We start from the raw sequence: 18778 nt of genomic DNA on the forward strand, positions 1-18778 counted from the left end.
CATTGCATTGAACTCCTGTTTCCTAATGTATTAAAATTTGATTTATAGTATTTTAGAACAAAAATGTAGTTTAAATTGCTCTGAAAAAAAAATGTACTGGAATACCAACTCTACATTTTGTGTTTCTTGACTTTTGGTGTGGATGCAGTCATTAATCTGCTGAGAGCACCAGAATAAATACTCTGGAATCAGGAGTTGATAACATCCGTCAGGGATGGAGGTCTGAGGTGAAATGACTCCAGACTTCCTCCCTCCATTGCTGTCCTCACCTTGTAAATGTCTTCATCTCACAAGTCCCCCCTATGCCTATGTCTGTAGGTTTGCTGGCCTCTTACTAATGGAAGGACACTAGTCATGTCTGCTGAGCACCTACACTGATTATATATGTGACTTGAACTCTGTGTATCCAGCACAGTCACATCCTGGGGTGCCGAGAGCGAAGATGTCAATGTTAGAATCATGGATGGGTACCCCTGGATTCATGGCAGTCCCTCGCTTATTAGATGTCATGCTTTCTCACCAAGGAAGGATAGTTGTACTTGATTGTACTGAAATGGACTAGTGCTTTCTAAGTGAAAAAAAAAAAGAATCTTGTTAAAACTATTAAATCCACTTAAGCTACTACAACATTAGAAAAGATCCACTAAAATTTTTGACCAAAAGGCAAAAATACAATTAAGTCCCAGTTATTAATAATGAAATTTTGCACATAACACCTGACGTATCAGAGGACTTGGATACATAAAGGCCACGTTCTATTGTAAACATTTGAGCATGTGTTCAAATCGTTAAGCTTTTTCTTTTTAAAACTGAAACAGAAGTACTTCACTTTTGCTTTTATTGTTATTGGTGGTGGTAGGCAATTGGTCCTTTTTTTGAAGTGGTTTTGTTGTTCTCCTTGCTTCATTTTCTCATGGGAGTTATGGGTCATTAAGAGCCTTGTGGGTCAGTCAGACGTGATGAAGACTGTTTCTAAGCTGTACTGGTCTCTGCCAAAATTTCCACTGCTGTCATTAACAGGCATCTCAAGGAGGCCTTCCAGTTTCTGGAGGAGTAGTTCAGAGACACAGTGTAGTACAGTCTTCACTTCCTCAGTCTTTCATCCTCTTCCCTTACTCTTAGAAATGTTCATCTCATGTATAATCATGTAGATGTGTCTTTACCTACCTGCCTTAGTTTTTAAACATAAAAATGGAAATGCCATCATGCCTCTCTGAGTGGGCCTGCAGTGCTGGCGAATGTTCCCTCTATTGATATAATGTGACCTTTTGTGCCTTCTACTTTATCTTGTGCGCCTTATCATATGTGACAACAGCTACATCTATTTTTCCTCCAACATTATTGGTGTATTCTCATTGAGTATTTGAGTCTGTCTTTATCTTTGCCAATGAAATTTGTTTCTTATTAGAGTAGTTCTTCCTAAATTAATTCCACTTATGAGCCCATTTCACTTGATAAATTTCCAAGTGACTTGAGGCATAGATACATAAGAAATAGATATATAAACTAAACATTTACTGGCAATAAAGCATGAAGAAATGTGTTTTAAAGTTAAACAGTGTATGTGTGTGTGGGTGAGTGTGTGTATGTAAATTTTTTTAAATGTTGGTTGATATTTGAAATTTCAGGATAAAGAAAACTTTTAACATTTTCCAGATTTAATTACTACTTTGTTTTTATAATCATCAGTGCTAAGACTAGCCATTTCAGAAATGGTTGGAAAGTCTGTTAAAATCCAAAGCCAAACTTTATTTTAAAGTTTTTATAAAAACCTATCATTACACTGAAATAGCAGTTTTTAAAAGCAAACATTATAATACTATACAATGCAATCCAGTGGTGAAGTGATTTGATAACTCATGCTGGGAAATAATTATAGAAAGCTATTAAAATTCTATATTTTTATAAATAGACCACAATAAGGCAGAAAGCTTTGTACGCCCAGTGAAAACACTACAATTCATAACATACAGTAGTCTCAAACCCTAACAAAGGTGCTTCATACAGCACTTATAGCTTTCTTATGGCATGAAGGCATGGATAATTTAAAGTACTCATGGTGTGTGTTGAGAATCAGAGCTGCAATCAGATTCTACACTGTGACATGGTAAGTGGTGGGGATGCCCCTGATTCATGTTTGATGAGTCTTTAGAAACAGAAGTGGAGACCAATGGGGACGATTTGCTGAGAAATAACAGGAGTGGAACGGAAAGCTGGGGGGGGGGGGGAATCTTCTTCCAATGCCTACATGTGTGCACCTGTGTGTGCACACAAACATCTTACTGTCCCGTTGTTGGTGTTTTGTCAGTGCCTACATTCAGCTATCCTATGACATGCAGGGCAGAGGACAAACATAAGCAACAAACCATTGGATGGTGTTTTTATCCAACCAGCTAGACTGTATGTTTAACTAAATAGTTAAGACCATTACATGCTGGGTTACCACTGGAGATGGACTGATTCTTTACATGTCATCGGTTGCTTCTCTGAATGATTCAATGGCATCCTTTTTTTTTCCATTCATATAAATGGTTTTCCGATTTGCTAATTTGGTCATGATTAATTTCTTTTTTATTATTTATTCAAAATATATTTTTCCTCTGCCACAAAATTAAAACTTCCTTCCTCCTCTGAATTTATTTGTTTCTTTTGCAGTATCAGGTTGACCATGAATTGCTTCAGTTTGTGCTTTTCTTGCAATATAGTTGTTCTTTATCAATTTCAAATGAGAACATTTTTGGAGGTAATGATCCTGGTTGGTAGCTCTCCATTTATTCTTTATTCTTCTGCACTGTGCTTGCGCTAAGGTTTCTACTAAGAGTTCTGATGTTGTCATGGGTTAGTCTATGCATTTGAGGGACTGTTTTGTAGGTTTTAATAGTCTTTCTTTATTCTATAGTCTTTCAGTTTTAACTACGATGTATGATGTAGACCCAACCACATCCATTTTGTGTTAAAAATTTATTTATATACAATATACAAGATATTAAAATATATATATTTATATTTTCACTTATTTTCATGTGCTTAGAATATCTCTGCCTTAATTTCAGTTAGGTGTTCTTTGTCTTCACTGAAGATTTTTATGCTTGTTCTCTTGATTATATCTCAGTGATCAACCATTATGTTGTGGTTGTAGTTGTCTCTGAATGGTTGGTTGGTTTCAATATGTAGTTAAAACCAGATACTATATCATGCAGGAGAGAAAACAGCATCAATAATGTACAGTGTGTTAGAGTGTAAGACCCAGAAATAACTCAGAGGAAATGGTGTTCTCTAGACACAACAGGACACTCCACTTAGGAACTCAGCAGTTGAGACAGTACACCCAAGACCTATATCAGCCTAAGTCAAATGAAATGGTAGTGTGGAAGTTGTATAGGATAAATGGGTATATAAATGCCACCACTGGCTGAGGGGATATGGGGATTTGTTACCTGGTGGTAAAAGGAGGATGGATTTTCTTTTCAAATGTGACCCCATTTAGACCAAACATACTCTACAACCAAGAGTGGTTGGATAATGCAAATTGTATTCAATGTGTTTAAAGGTTAAAGAAGAGAACTTACATCTGTGTAGGTAAGCATATGAGGGTAAAGAGGTAGAATCTGGGAGGGGTTAAGGAAGGAGAGCTGAAGACAATAAAACGGTGTTTGAAATTCTCAATGAATTAATAAAATATCATTTAAAAAAGATAATAAGAATAGTCAATGAAAAACAATAGCAAATGAGTGAAATGAAGGACAGAATTTGTGGAGAAAAACCACACTTATGTAAAAGGATGGGAAATAAAGGGCTGGAGAAGAATGTCGTGTGTACAGAAATAAAGGTCAGAAAACAACATGGGGTAAGAATGGCTATATGACACAGAGTAATGGAAGCAAACTTTCAGTAAACATAAGAAGGATGAGAACAAAGAAATCAGGGGTTTCAAGTGTAAAATAAGGTCAACATAATACTGTATAGGAAAATGAGAAAAGCTGCTTCATAACAAGAGGCAAAAATACAATTAAAATGAAGGTGAATAGAGGAAACTGGCTTCTTACTTATGCCCTGATCCTCAAGATCACTGTGAAAGAGGGAGACAATGATAGAGGGAGTATGAGCAGAGAGTAAGGATGAGTGAGGCTCAGACACGGGAGGAAAAGTCAGCAAGGATACGAAATCAAGCTTTAATTGTAATTATGTGGCTTGGAATCACCTTATAATAATCCTATCATTGATGGAATGAGAATTTATAAGGGAGTATCATGTTACCAGATGCCCACCGATAAAGAGAATCAGCAGAGCCCAGGGTCATAGAATCTTCATAGATTGTTGGTGGGGTTGTAAACTGATATAACCACTCTGGAAATCAGTCTGTCAATTCCTCAGAAAATTGGACATAGTACTACCTGAAGGTCCAGCTATTCCACTTCTGGGCATATACCCCAGAGAAACGTCCAATACACAAGGACGCATGCACCACAATGCTCATAGCAGCTCTATTTATAATAGCCAGAAGCTAGAAAGAACCCAGATGTCCTTCAGAAGATGAATGGATACAAAAATTGTGGTACATTTATACAATGGATTACTACTCAGCTATCAGAAACAATGACTTAATGAAATTCTTAAGAAAATGGATGCATCTAGAGAATATCATCCTGAGTGAGATAACCCAGTCACAAAAGAACAGACATAATATGTAGTCACTGCTAATGGGATACTAACCCCAGAAAGCTCTGAACACCCCAGAAACAACTCACAGACTGCATGAAGTTCAAGAAAAAAAAAAAACATTATGCTCAATCCTTACACATCAAGAAAACTTTGACTAATTCTGGGTTACATCCTGTTTTACATGTACTTTTTGCTCATTGTAACTAGTAAGACCTTAATGCACACTATCAAACCTTTGGGGGGAAAAAAAGCCAAGCACTGACAAAAATGTATTCATATACATTTATGCAAAAATGCTTAAAATTTGTTTTTATCTTTGTTTTTTAAAATAAAGTTGTTAAAAAAAAAGAATCTTCATATATGATCTTTCACTCAAATGCTAAGAACCAGTTGGCTGAAGCACTGGGTAGGTGTAAGTTAATTTTATATCCAACCACTTTGCTGACCTTGTTTACCAGCTGTAGAAGTTCTCTGGTGGAATTTTTGGGGTCACAGACATCCTCATTTCAGCTTTCCATGTTTGCTGAATATTTTTCAGTAATAATATATTTAACCAGCTATTGTGAAGTACAATTAAGCAGTTCTTACTGATACTATGTACATGATATGAAGTCAAATGTAAATATTTCATGTTTACATTTTAAGTAAAGTCAAACTAATATATGTGTGCCCATAAGTTTTCTCTTTAAATGTAGATAGTTGTATTATCTAAGACTTCCATAATCATAAAGGTACAAAGTATAAAGTATGATCTCTTTAGTCTTTCCCATTTATTTGGTTGAAGCTCCTTCAAGCCAAAGCTTCCTAGTTTTATTTCTGCTTTTAAGGTAACTTCTAAGTGTGGTTCCCTGCATTTATAAAACAAGAATCACTATGACATAAAGCTTGATATCATGGTGAGTTTATTCAGTTTATACATTCAAGATGGCTTCGGGTGGCACCGATAGTTAGTGCTTTTGCTTTAAAATATCTGGATTTTGCAGACAAGCAACAGTGCCTTCAAGTTCCTGTGCATCTCCCTCACAGAAGTGTTATCCAACCTCCCCTAAACTCTTGATGGGTGAGCTAAAGCAGTAGTGAGTCATGACTCCATTGAAAGTTGAATAACACGTTTACAGGAGTTGCATATCAGGTGTTTATATTCCGATTTATAGAAGTAGCAAGATTACAGTTATAAAGCAGTGACAAAATTATTTCATGGTTGGGAGGTAGCATCACCAGTCACCACAATATAAGGGAGTATATTAAATTGTCAACGCATCAGGAAGGTGGAAAACCACTGACCTAATAGGAACATCCCTCATTGCCTATCTGCAGAGTCTGCCTGGAGCAGAGGCCCTTACCACAGGAAATACGAAATGCACGAACCTTGGTCCAGGAAGACCAGAATTAGTTCAGCCATGAGTCAAGTTCAAAATCAACCCCCCCCCCCAAAAAAAATAACCTTGTATTTACATTCCAAGCCACTTTGCTTCTTCTGTAAATGAGTAGCAATCCCCATGCTGACATCAGTGACCCAAGATTGTCCCTGTTGGAATTTTCTCTTCTGGCATTCTGCAGCTGTTTTAATCTGCAGTGTGGTTTAGCATGCCCCTTGCTCTGAGGCTTGCAACAGAAGAGGCGAGTGGTAGATCAGCAATTCTCACCACGGGCTTCACCGGAGTATCTATCATTGTGGAGCTTTAAAGAACATCAGTACCTGAATTCTCCATCCAGTATGGCCCACCCAAGAGGCCTCTGCATTACTGAAAGATGCCCAAATGACCAAATGACCTCATGGGCTGAAGAATTGCAACCCTGTGTGCTGTACATTTTCTGCTTCACTGAGGACAGCTGTGCTACCTAAGTACTCTGTTTTCTCCCTGTCTTGTTGTCTTTCCAGATTATGGCACCATTAAAAAGGTACGGGCTCCCCTGAGTCAGAGCTCGGGCAGCTGTTTGCTGGAAGAGATTGAGCTTTTCCCAGAGAGGAGGAGTGAGCCCATCAGGAGCCTGCAGATTCTCCACAGCCAGAGCGTCCTATTTGTGGGGCTGCAGGAGCATGTGGTCAAGATCCCCCTGAAGAGGTGCCACTTTCATCAAACACGCAGGTAAGGAATCCCAAGGCTGAGGGCACCCGTGCCAGCCTTTCAGGTCTCCGGCAGTGAAAAGGCTGTAGAGCCCGGCATCTGTGTGCCCATTCAGCTCCAGGATACGGGCTCTTCATTGAAATGGGTTCTTGTGGTGCCACTAACCTGGATGTCTTCAGAGGAACCATGGGGCTAACAACTGTGAGCAGTAATAGGTGTGAAAATCAATCATTCAGCATATGATAACTCTCAGTGGTAATGCTGGGATTTAGTGCCCCAGCATAAGTTAATATTTTATTTGAATACAGACACATACATACACAGAGGGAGTAAGAGAAAGACAGATGAACACACACACACACACACACATGCACACACGGGGGGAGGGGATGTAAGATGAAGTAGGCTCATGCTCCTCTTACAGCCCTCTAAGAAGAAACATCAATACTGGCCCAAATCTCCATTGCACTGGATCATCTATAGCATACTCCTGGCTGCGGTTTACTCCTAAGGTCCCGTTGTTCTATAATCAGTTAGGTGGGGGAAGGAAATCCTAGAGGTACAGGAAAGCTGAGTGCCTTAAAAGCTTTCCCATTCCCAGCTCTATCCTCGTATTTTCTTACATTTTTGGTTGTGAGCCTGGCCTTCAGTGGCTGAGCCATCTCTCCAGACCTATCCTCCTATTTTCTAGGGAACGTCCAGTGTTGTTTGGAAGCACTCAGGCGCAGGTGCTGAGGAAATGGAAGAGGACTGTGAACACTAGTTGACTAGCTCTGTAGTGTTTACAGTGTTGGAAAGTAGAAATGTACTATGGCCTCTGACACAATACTGCTCTAGAGGACCATGGTAGGTTTGTTTATAGCTATTCCCCTAAGAAGGCATACCTGAAGGTTTATGTAGAAGTGACATTTTTACTACTCTGCTTGCAAGACCCTGCCATGCGCAGGGCATTCTGTTTCTATACAGGGCACCAGAGGCAGGAAATTCATAGTACACACCTGTCACTGATAATTATGTCATGGTTCCCATGGTACTACAGCCTCACTGTCTCTGCTCACACATGTGACTTGCTATAGAATCCAATGGGATGATGTATACATTGTGAAGTCTAAAGATCTCTGCATGTTCCTCATGTAGACTGAACCATTGCAATGTTTCTTTCAGGATGGTTCTACAAAATGAAATCTGTATAGCATTTCCTTGGTTCCAGAAAGACTTGACAAACAGTATCAGGATAGTCCTGAGAGTTGTATTGTGAGCGTGTTAGTGACATTATTAGTTGTTAGTGACATTTATTAGTGATCTTCTTCTCCATATGTCCAATTTCTAACTTTAACCAGTGGCTGTCTGAATCTTGCTCTGTGTATGTTTCTGTAAGTCTAGTCGGAGGCAGAAGTGACTCCTTTCTCGGTGCTGATCATTTGCTGAATTAAAGGGATGGTTGAGGTGTAGCCAAGAGACACATCCTAGCCAGGAATGGCTGAAAGTAAACCAGTTTTGCAAGTCTTACTTTGTTAGATGTGTTCTCCTGGAGACTCCTGGGGTCAGAACAGGGTCACAGGCAGGATTGTGGTATTGCTAACATTCATGGACTCGGAGTGCAGTTGCAGAACACGAGACAGTTGCCTTGACTGCACTTTCGTTTAGTGAGCATAGGTCAACTCAGTTCCTCCAGCTTGGAAAACCAAAGCAGAGTCTGTCATGCCATTGTCCCCATTGGAATCCCCAGGGGCTGGAGCCACCAGGTGCCGGTACCATAAGCGAGCAGTTCTTGCTCCTCTGAGGAGAATAAGGGCACATGTGCACCTCCCTCAGCCTCCATCGTAGAGAAGAGGCGCATGTGGCTGAATCTCCCTTCTGTTTATGTTCCTCCTGCTCAGAGCAAAAGGACAAGCAGGCACAGCTCCACTGTGAACCTACACACTGGGCTTCTGTGTGCCACAGTTGGGACGCTTGTGTTTGGCTCTTAGTATTCCCTCGGACAAGGAAGTTCTAAAGACTGTGGACCAAGCATCTCTCTGTGTGTCTTCCATTGTGCTTCTCTGGGCCCTTGTCTTCATGTGGAAGGATGAGAAATCCCCCCTAGTTAAAACTCACAAGAAGATTCTATTTTGTAAACACTGTATGCTGGGATTTTTTAAATGATTTGTAGAAAAAAATAGTAGTTTGTTTTTTAGAGAAACAACTTTTAAGTTTCCAGAAATATGCCTCATGAAGCACTTTGATTAGAAATGGGCTGATAACAGGGTTGCGTGATAGTTCATTTGCCGCATGCTATTCTTTAGCAAACTATCGATAATTTGGTTGTTGTTTTAGGAAATCAATTTCCTAAATGAAACTTTGCAATATTTAAAAAGAGGAAGTGGAACTTATACAAGTAATTAGCCTCAAATGTAAATATGACACTTGTGAAGGAGAAAATTGTCTGACAAGAGTCTTTATGTTTTTCCTTTTGTTGGTTGTATTTTTCAAAGACTTTATTTAATTTCACAGTAGGTTTTGCATTTCTGCCACGTTTGCCTTGATTATTGAATCAAGTCTGAAGGTCTCATTGATCATACGAAAGTTGGAAGTCCAGATGTTGGTTTAGTGTCCCACATACCTCCTTCTGTGACTCCCTCAGATAAGGGCAGACTGTCTGTCCCCACATCCATGCCATATGGATTGCTCAACCTGTGCAGGGACATCACCACAGGTAGAGGCTGACCTTGTAAGCTACTGAGTTCACTTTCTGCTACATTTTTTTTTCAAGATAGACTGTCTAGGGCAGAGTTTCTCTTTGAAAAACAAAGATATTTATGTTACAAATCGTAACAGTAGGAAAATTGCAGTTATAAAGTAGTGAGGGAAAATCTTATATCGTTGGGAATCAACACAACACTCAGGACACTATTAAAGGGTCACCACACTTAAGGACATTGAGAACCACTGCTTTAGGACCAGGAACATGGGACTTCCAAGCCAAGATGTCTTCCTATCAGCTTCCTCATTTTTGCCCTTGCCCTATGGCAGATGAAACCAGCATGCAACAGGTTCCGAAAGCATCCCACACTGGGCATCTGTTCCAGTTTTTCCCAGGGTAACCCTGCATCCTGCTGATGGTCTGCCGTTTGACTTCATCATAGCCCAGAAAGCAGCATGCTAGCGGGAGCGCTTCTCTAGAAGTTGTTTTAGAAGAAAAAATGTCCTAATGTTATTGTTTAGTCAAATTTTATCACACAGGTGACAAATATAGTTATTTTAATGTGAGAATGGTTAGATGCTGCCATTTAATAAGTCTCAGAAAAGTCAGGCAAAGGACCAAACCAAACTCGAGTCCTTGAAGTTGCAGTCATCTCTGTGAATATCATTTCCATGTAATGACTGAGCACATGTTTATTTACTTCATAATACGAGCTGATATTTACAAGGTTTTGATATACCTGGAATCTAACATTCTGGTCAGTGTTGGGCAATGCCTCGTGAGTGCCACCTCCTGGGCCCTTGGTTCTTGGTGTACACTGCCAGTGTTAATTTGTAGCCTTTGAAGAAAGGAAAGTCCTGGGTGGCAGAACACAGGATGATGGGGACACAACAGCATTAGCTAATCCCATCGTGGCCTATCCTCCTATGCGGAATCACAACCTGGCATTTAGAGTGTTGATAGACGTGGACATTGTACATGGAGAGTTTCCCATTTCACCAAGTCAGGAAGCAGAGGTGTTCCTAGTCATATCTAAACGTCAGGCTTTTCTCCCTTCCCACCTGAAAATCCTGCAAGTCCTAAGATAGTTGCAGCTCTTCAATTCCCAGCAAATGTAAGTGTGGAAGATTAGTGGGAGGGCTTCTGACACACAGTTTTAAAGTTGTTTCAAGAACTATATGTACACTGACTAGATCCACAGCTCAGCAAATGTTCTTTGAAAAAAAAAATACCCCAAGGTACATGATTTCTGTAGCAAAGAATGAGCCTTTCCCTGAAGTGCGGCCACCATGACAAGCCAAGGCTGTGGGATGAACAAAGCTTGACAATAAATAGACGTGTCAAATATATGAGCTGCTTCTGAATTCAGAGGGTTTATGATTTAGACAATCAGTCAAGACAAGAAAAGAAATTATCCCTTAGACACAGTACTGCAAAAAAAAGACACCAAAAAGTAGAGTCTGGGCCATTAGAGAAGTTGGCAATGGTCTCTTACATGAAGCAGAACAGAAAGCCAGCATCCCTGCAGAACCCCAGAGGGGTAAGCCCAGCAATGGGGTCCAAGTTGTAACAATCAGCCCTAGAGTTCACAGAGGAGGGAGATGGTGAGGGAATGACTTTCTAGCAACGCCAGGAAATCCCACTGTTCCCGGATCTAAATATTTCGCAGCATTCCGCCGCAGCTTATGCAGTACATCTGTTGTTACTGAGCCATATCTTATGGCTTGGCTTCATGGACATAGGAACAGTTGTCATGGTGCTGGAGTGAACAACATCCCTGTGTTTCTTCTGTTTAGGTAAAACTCAGAGTGTGTGTGGTCTATAGACTTCCACCTACTAATTCCTGAGTCAAAGCAGTATGTATTTTGCCTGGATGTGCTTCTATCACATACGATAATGCAGAAACCAGTTATTAAACTTAATAAATAAATGTTGAAAAGATTTATTATAAAACCTATTATTTTTCTGAATTTCATAGAATTTCAGTACATTGGAAACTCCTGTGTATTCTTTCTTTTTTTATCTTCTTTTGACACTCATTACCTATGTAAGATCAAATTAGCACACCAGAGCTTGCATTATATATATGAGAGACCCACCTGAATCTAAGAGACCATGTGTAGGCAGCAAAGATTATAGCCTTAGAGCAGAAACTGAGACCCACAGGTTCTATTTTGCTGCACCATCTTTAGCCCTAGGCCTGGCTTAGCTTCTGTCTCCAGGTTCTTTTGGCCTTCAGCACCATGAACAGCTCAAAAGAGGCTCAGTATATGTATTTGATGAATTGCCAGGTGGGCTCTGTTCTGTATTCTCTGTTGTCTTCTCATAACCTAGTAGAGGGTGGCTAACATTTCGTGGAGAATTAGAAAGGTAAGGTGATATGAATAGCAAAAAGAGTGGAAGTTCGTAATTCTTTGGTCTTTCTGTTTTATGATGTAATTGGGATTGAGAAGAGCTCTCCCAGGAACAAATACAGCCATAGGTGAATCAGAAGATAAACACCTCTAGAACTGTATTTTGACAAAACTAGAAAGAAAGATGGAACCATTAAGAAAAACATCTTGGGCTTCACTGGGCAGAGCTGGTGTCTGGCCAGTCTTAATTCAATCACTGTATGGTGTCATTAAGGAAAAGGACTTAATACCTCATTAAGAAAATTAGTGTGGAAATTAAGTACTGTAGCACATCCATTGCTTTAAAGGGCAAAGTTTTCAAAGGTAGATGCAATCGGTTGACACCATTATTAATTAAATGTTCTAAAGACACCATCTGCCCAGTTGCAAAGTATACCACATGCTGAGAAAATAACAACATCCTCTATGGTCCCAGTGAGACACCTTCAGTTAACTAGTTGGTATCATGCAAGCATCCAGGAGGAGCTTTTGACAAACACTCACTTTACAAGGTAAATATTCCCCTTCTACAATTAATTTATTGACTTCCAAATCTCAATGTCGTGAAACTTTAACCACACTGGCATCCACCCGCTTAGCCTGGGAAGCATATGGATTTCCTTCAGCAGCTCATTCACCATGTGTTTACAGCGCTTAATCCATTCTACACACGAAGCCACTTTCTGAGTGCTTGATGACAAATGATACATCTCTGACCCTGCCTGTGTGGGGCTGAGAGACTAATGAGAAATTCTGCCATAAATAAAATTATCTGAATATCTAATGTAGAATTGAGTCAAAGGTTCCTGGGGTTGCATTACATTTTATCCAGCAAAGATGTATCATTATACCAGATTCTATACCATGCTAGGAATCAATCTCCTCACCTAATGTCCAATTATTTCTTAAGCCTTATCTGAATTATTACTGGTTTTCTACTTCTCAACTTCAGGAACTAAGCTCCAGGTCATCGGCAACACATTCAGTAATTTTTCACTAAGTGGGTGACTCTGGGGCTATTAAATGGTGACTGTGGCAACTTCTCTATGCATGCAGTGATTGTAACTGTTTAAATATAGAGGGAAGAGAAATCACATGAACCCATGTGCGCAGCAGTACAGGACTCTCTGTAAAAAGAATCCCAGGAAGAGCCATGCTGGGACACAATGTCCTTTAGCATTAGCATAATCCCCCTTGGACCTTACCAAGGTGAAGAGGATACTCTCAAACTATGGTGGAAAACAGAACATAGACCACTGTGACCTCCACTAGAGCTAATAATTATACATTACATTATTGCTCAATTTGTGCAAATATTAGGAGAGGGCATGGGCTCTATTATGTAGGGTAGGAAGCATGTCCAATCTGAGAGGTGTCTCACTAAAGATAGTATCGTATTATACATGCAAAATCACTAATATTGATCATTTTAGTGACTCTCACAACGTAAGCCTGCATGCACTTCATGATAGAAGAACTTCTGGCAGTAACACGTATTGCTACCTTGGTTACACAGCAATAACAAAGAAAATGTACACACAGCATCCTATAGAAGAGCTGTGGTCTACCCATCTTCTACAGTGCCAGGTTCTCCTCCCTATAGCTCTGGACCATATGTGTTTTTCTCCCTTGTCTCCTATTTCAGTGTAATCATGCTGCCACTTCGGTGGCAGAGGTAGCATACGGGTGTCTAAGCACAGCCCAGTGTGCTAAAAATAACCCGTAGGTAAAACTGACTCCTGTAGGTCCTGAGTTTCCCTTAGTACTGCAGTAGCTAGTCAACAGTGTGGGAGTCTCCTTCCTGTTGCATATTAAAAGGCATCATGTTGCTGGCCTAAATGGAAATCTAAGTAGTCGCTGTGTTCTAACCAGTCATCTAGATAGTTTTATTTGTCAGTGGAGAAGCACAGCCGAAAGGCCTTACTAGTAATGCACACTCCTATCTGATACCTACTCCACAAGCCTCCTGCTTTTAAGCGTCAGGTGCACAGCTGTACAAACAACTCCATGGAAAACCTGGGCTTCAGCATCGCCCATGGCTCTAGGCCTGCCCCCAAACAGCAGCAGTGCCCAAGCTCCCCTAAGATTTTTTTATTGCCCTATAATTTACTGAAGTCATGATTTTAGAATACAACCATTCCGGAGTGCTGATAAAACTATATATAAAAACATTATGAACTTGGGACTCATTTGGACCCTAGACAGAGTCAATGAGCAAAACTCAGATTGTCTGTGTGATCATAAGAGCCATAACAGAGATGGAAGTTATGCATTAGGAATAAGAATTCAACACAACATGGTTCCTCTTCTTTCTTGATGAAGGGTTACTGTCAGTTAGTGTAGGTCTGTTTGAGATGGTATTTCCCACCCTTGTCTTCTATCCATTGAAAGTTGGGTCAAACCTCCCTTTATCCCACATACAAGTCAAAAATCAAACACACTACCTGGTAATGTTGCTCATGAGAGTGCTTGCTCACTGCCCCAGGGCCTGGAATACCAAGGGAGGAGGATATCCAATTCAAGATCAGCCTTCTCTAAAAGCAGACAGTGCACCACACAAAATACAGTGCGTTAGGCCAGTCTGAGCCAAATGGAAGATAAACTGATGGGTCCATAGATTGCTTTTTACACAGCTGCACCCCTTGTGCCAGATCCTGCTCTGTACAGCGAGCTCTTCGTGAGATATTTATCTGTCTGAATAAGAGACTCAGGTGTGAGAGAGAAGCATACTTTCTTCTCAGGATTCTGGTTTCCCTTTGAAGGGTGAAGTATTTAAGACTTTAATGGCTTCAAAGGTTCTTGACTCAGTCCTCAGACTTTGGAGACTGGCCTCTGTTCCTTCACACTCTAGTATCCCGCCCTTCTGAGCTCCTTTCGCCGGAGTCTTGGACAAAATCTTCTGTCTCTTCCCATGTGGAGAGAGGAAAACTAAAGATTTGTGGGGAGCGTTGTGTTTGATTGTGCTCAACAGTGCCTTGCTCTTTTCCTAACTGACAGAATCCTTTCTAAATCCTACTGCTGTAATTTTCTTGGCCTGGTAATAATTCAAAAGTTGATAATTATCCTGCAGCATATCAAATGTTAACATATTGATCCTACAATAGCAAATATTTAAATCTAAGTGACAAAATTATTTTCAGAAGAGAAGATTAAATAATATTCATAATTGGGTTTACCCAAATTTTAGACAGTGTTGTTGTGACTTTTTCTAATCAAGTATCTTAAACTCATTGATTTTTTTTATCTTTATTCTTATTGAGTTTAAGAAGAAATAAAAACCAAAAAAGAAAAAAATAATGCCACTTTCATCGTGGCTACCTTCATTGGAAACTCTTCCACATGGCCTCTTTAAGAGACCCAACTTCCAAAAATAATAACACCTAAGGATTGGTTTGGTGTGGACCAAGAGGAAATTATAACTATGGGGGCTTTCTATTGAATGGGCATTTGTGTTTGGATAGCAGTTGTAATATTTAAAGAGTAATGGAACGTTAAAACGACCAGACCTTCAGCACCGTAGAAAGATGAAACTGTTATTACAGGCAGAGTTTCAGAGCCTTAAACCTTCACTCTAATCCAGGAGACGTGTTTCAGACCTCCTAGTGGCTTTGCACTCAAGGAAGGTCCTGAGCAGAAGTTCAAGTGTCTCACCTTTGAAAAGCTGTATTTATCCTAGTGTTCATATTACTTTAATAATAAAAGTCATAAAAGGAACATTAGCCCTGTGAATGGTGTAACTGTGCTGTAGTCACTCATATTTGTGAAAACGGGATCACAGGAGAGAAAAATCCCAAGGTGAGCTGCGTGCTGAACATGTCATTCTCTCAGCTTCCTTCTCAGGAGCTACAGGCATAAACGTGTTACTTTGAGCTAGTTCAATATTGGGTCACTCTCAGCTCCCGTCTGTCCCAGCCAGGTAATGTCAACACAGGAAGCAGGCGATTTCCAAGTCCTGTCCCGAGTCCCCACCTCACTTAGGTCTGCTTCTTAGGTCACACGTGGATGATCTGCATTTCCAGAAACATCCTGTGGGTGTTTTCTTACAGTGGAGGAACTACACAGTCAGTGTATTTTCATGTGTGCTTTCAGTGCCTGCCTCGGTGCTCAGGACCCTTACTGTGGCTGGGATGCGGTGATGAAGAAGTGTACCAGTCTGGAGGAGAGTCTGAGCATGACTCAGTGGGACCAGAGCATCCCCACCTGTCCGGTATGTGCACTTCCTGTCCAGTTTCCAAGAGTATTGTCCATGGGAGGCAGACCCACAGAGCTTACCTGTCAAGTAGGTCCATTGTTGCAAGCCCCCCCCCCAAAAAATGTGTTTCTAGGCTCAATCTATTCCTAGAATTCAGGAGGCCAAACCTGATTCAGGACGCTTTCACTGTTTTGTTGTTGCTGTTCTTTGTTGTGTTTTTTTTTTCTTTTTTGCATTTTATTGGATATTTTATTTATCTGCATTTCAAATGTTCTCCCCTTTCCCCCTCCCTCTGCTTCTATAAGGATGCCCCCTCCCAGCCACACACTTCCACCTCAATGCTCCTGCATGCCCCTACACTGAGGAACAAGTCTTCACGGGACCAAGGGCTTCTTCTCCCATTGATGCCAGACAAAGCCATCCTCTGTGACATATGCCGCTGCAGTCATGGCTCCCTCTTTGTTTGGTGGTTTAGTCTCTGGGAGCTCTGGGGGTCTGGTTGGTTGTTGTTCCTATGATGCTCCAATTGGGGTCCCCGAACTCAGTCCGATGGTTAGCTGCAAGCATCCAACTGTTTTACATTGATTTGAAATACTTAAGATTCAACAGCCCTGTTGAGCATAAGATCATGGTTTTTACTGTTTTTACCTTTTTTTTTTTTAAAAAAAAAGAGTTTGGTGTGAACTCTTGTTCTTGTTACACTAATAAAATGTGAACTTCCATACTGGTTCATTTCCCTTGGGTGCTATAATTCCAGAAGCTTGACATGACTGCAGATTTGAAGAATAAGTTAAAGGACTTTACTGTGGCACCATGTGGATCAGACTCACAGACCATGGTCAGGGTCACAGGCAGGCCTGGCAAAAGCAGCCCTGTGTGGATTCCTATGTGGGACCCCGAGGGATGAAGAGTAGCTGGCCTGTATTTACAGCCAGTCCCTGAGTCCAAGAAAAACAAGTATCACTGCTTGCTTAGCTGGTCTGCTTGGGTCCTCTCTTACAGAAAACAGTTTTCCTTTACTTCTGTCTCAGGCAACAAGACATTTCTTTCGTGTGTTCTAGCACAGGAACAGAAACTGCTAACAATAATATACTCTAAGTAGGTACTGGGGCAGTAAGTCACTGTGTGTTACCCAGCTGTGGATCTATGCTTGCTGGTTATAAACACCTCTGCAAAGATTTACTGCTCCCTGGATGTATTAGACACACCTTAGATTTGTCAGTGCAAATTCCAGAAGATGCCCCTTCGAGATCTAAACCATGTGCTAAGGAAGCTTGTTCTTCAACTTGGAAGGAAATGGAGCAGAGAGAAAGTTGGAAGGTCAGCATCCTTCCCAGATGTTGCTGTGGGTGGTGAGTCTTTTGCACAAAGAAGCCTGTGTGGACATCCTCACATCTAGGCATTCAGAGCTCCCATGTGGGGTTAGATCAGAGGTTCTCAGCCTGCGGGTTGTGATCTTTTTGGGGGGATCAAATGACCCTTTCACAGGAGTCATATATCAGATAGCCTTCATATCAGATATTTATATTATGAGTCATAACAGTAGCAAGGAAGTAGCAAGCATAGTTATACAGTAGGAACAGAAATAACTTTTGTTGAGGCTCGCCACCACATGTGCAACCATATTAAAGGGTCACAGCATTAGAAAGGTTGAGAACCACTGTCTTAGAATCATTTGGCTTTGTAGTGCTAGGTCTTTGATTTTAAAGTGGAAATCCTCTTCTATATCTTTAAAAAGTGGTTTGAAATATACCAGGAACTAAAGAATCCCTTTTTCAGTGCTGACCATGCACAAAGGCGTGCACCCTATTTTTTTTTCAGAAGGTACAAACGTAATGAACCACATCCAAAATGTCAATCTGCAGACACATCCTCACAGTCAGTCAATGCATCTTCCTGCACACTTTTGTTCTTGCATTTTAGTGGTTAAAAAAAAAAAAAAAAAAAGGAGCGAGAAGCAGGTAACATACCTGTGGTTTTTCTTACATGGTAAGAACATTTCTCCCTGTACCCACGGGTGACATACCCAAGCCTCAGAGCTAAGATGATTATGCAGAGGAAAATTTGGGAAATTTAACCCCCCCCCCCCGTGTAGTTGCTTTATAGCAGATGCATGTCTTGACTATTTTACAGTAAAAATATGAAATGGAGGGATCCAGTATTTGAGACATGACCAAAGAGTTGTCACCCATATTGTCTCAAGCCAACGAGAAGACAGATCCTGTTAACTTCTCAAGGCAGTATGGGCATGCTGTGATACTTAATGACAGCTCTCAGATATGACTACAGACCCAATGGCCGTTACACATAGCAAGTTCTGTCTCTCTAGACATTAGGCGTGTCTATTGTATAGAGCTCCATCCTTGTGCCAGATGGATTTGGTAAGCTAAAATGTGTTTTGTTTTGTTTTGTTTATTTTAAAAAAAAACAGCTATAATCTTGTTTAGGTTTAATTTTTTACTTTAAAATGTTACTTCTATGTTATTTGTTCTTTTCTTTCAGTAAACTAAAATATATTATTGATGAGATAAGTCTGTGGTACCCACATTTCATAATTTTGATATATTGGCTTTAAAGTGTTATATATATATATATATATATATATATATATATGTATGTATGTATGTATGTATGTATGTATGTATGTATGTATGTATATATATTGCTGTCACTTTCAGATAGTGTCTAGGGTTGTACTTTCTATACTGAGGTCCAAACCCAGGACTTCAGAGTAGATGCCCTTTTACGTTCAGTGTAAATGCCAAGAAAATTTTACAAT

The 18778-nt window shown here is 40.3% G+C and overlaps 1 protein-coding gene across 1 annotated transcript in view; it reads left to right on the plus strand.

Moving 5' to 3' along the window:
- Window positions 1–18778, plus strand: part of SEMA5A (semaphorin 5A) — a 402276-nt gene that overhangs the window by 317098 nt on the left and 66400 nt on the right. Inside the window, exons 12-13 of the mRNA XM_080933845.1 lie at window positions 6545–6752; window positions 15897–16014. Coding sequence (XP_080789971.1) covers window positions 6545–6752; window positions 15897–16014 — 326 coding nt within the window. The remainder of the gene's footprint in view (window positions 1–6544; window positions 6753–15896; window positions 16015–18778) is intronic.

The sequence above is a fragment of the Micromys minutus genome (assembly GCF_963924665.1).
Source record: "Micromys minutus genome assembly, chromosome: 20".
NCBI lineage: Eukaryota > Metazoa > Chordata > Mammalia > Rodentia > Muridae > Micromys > Micromys minutus.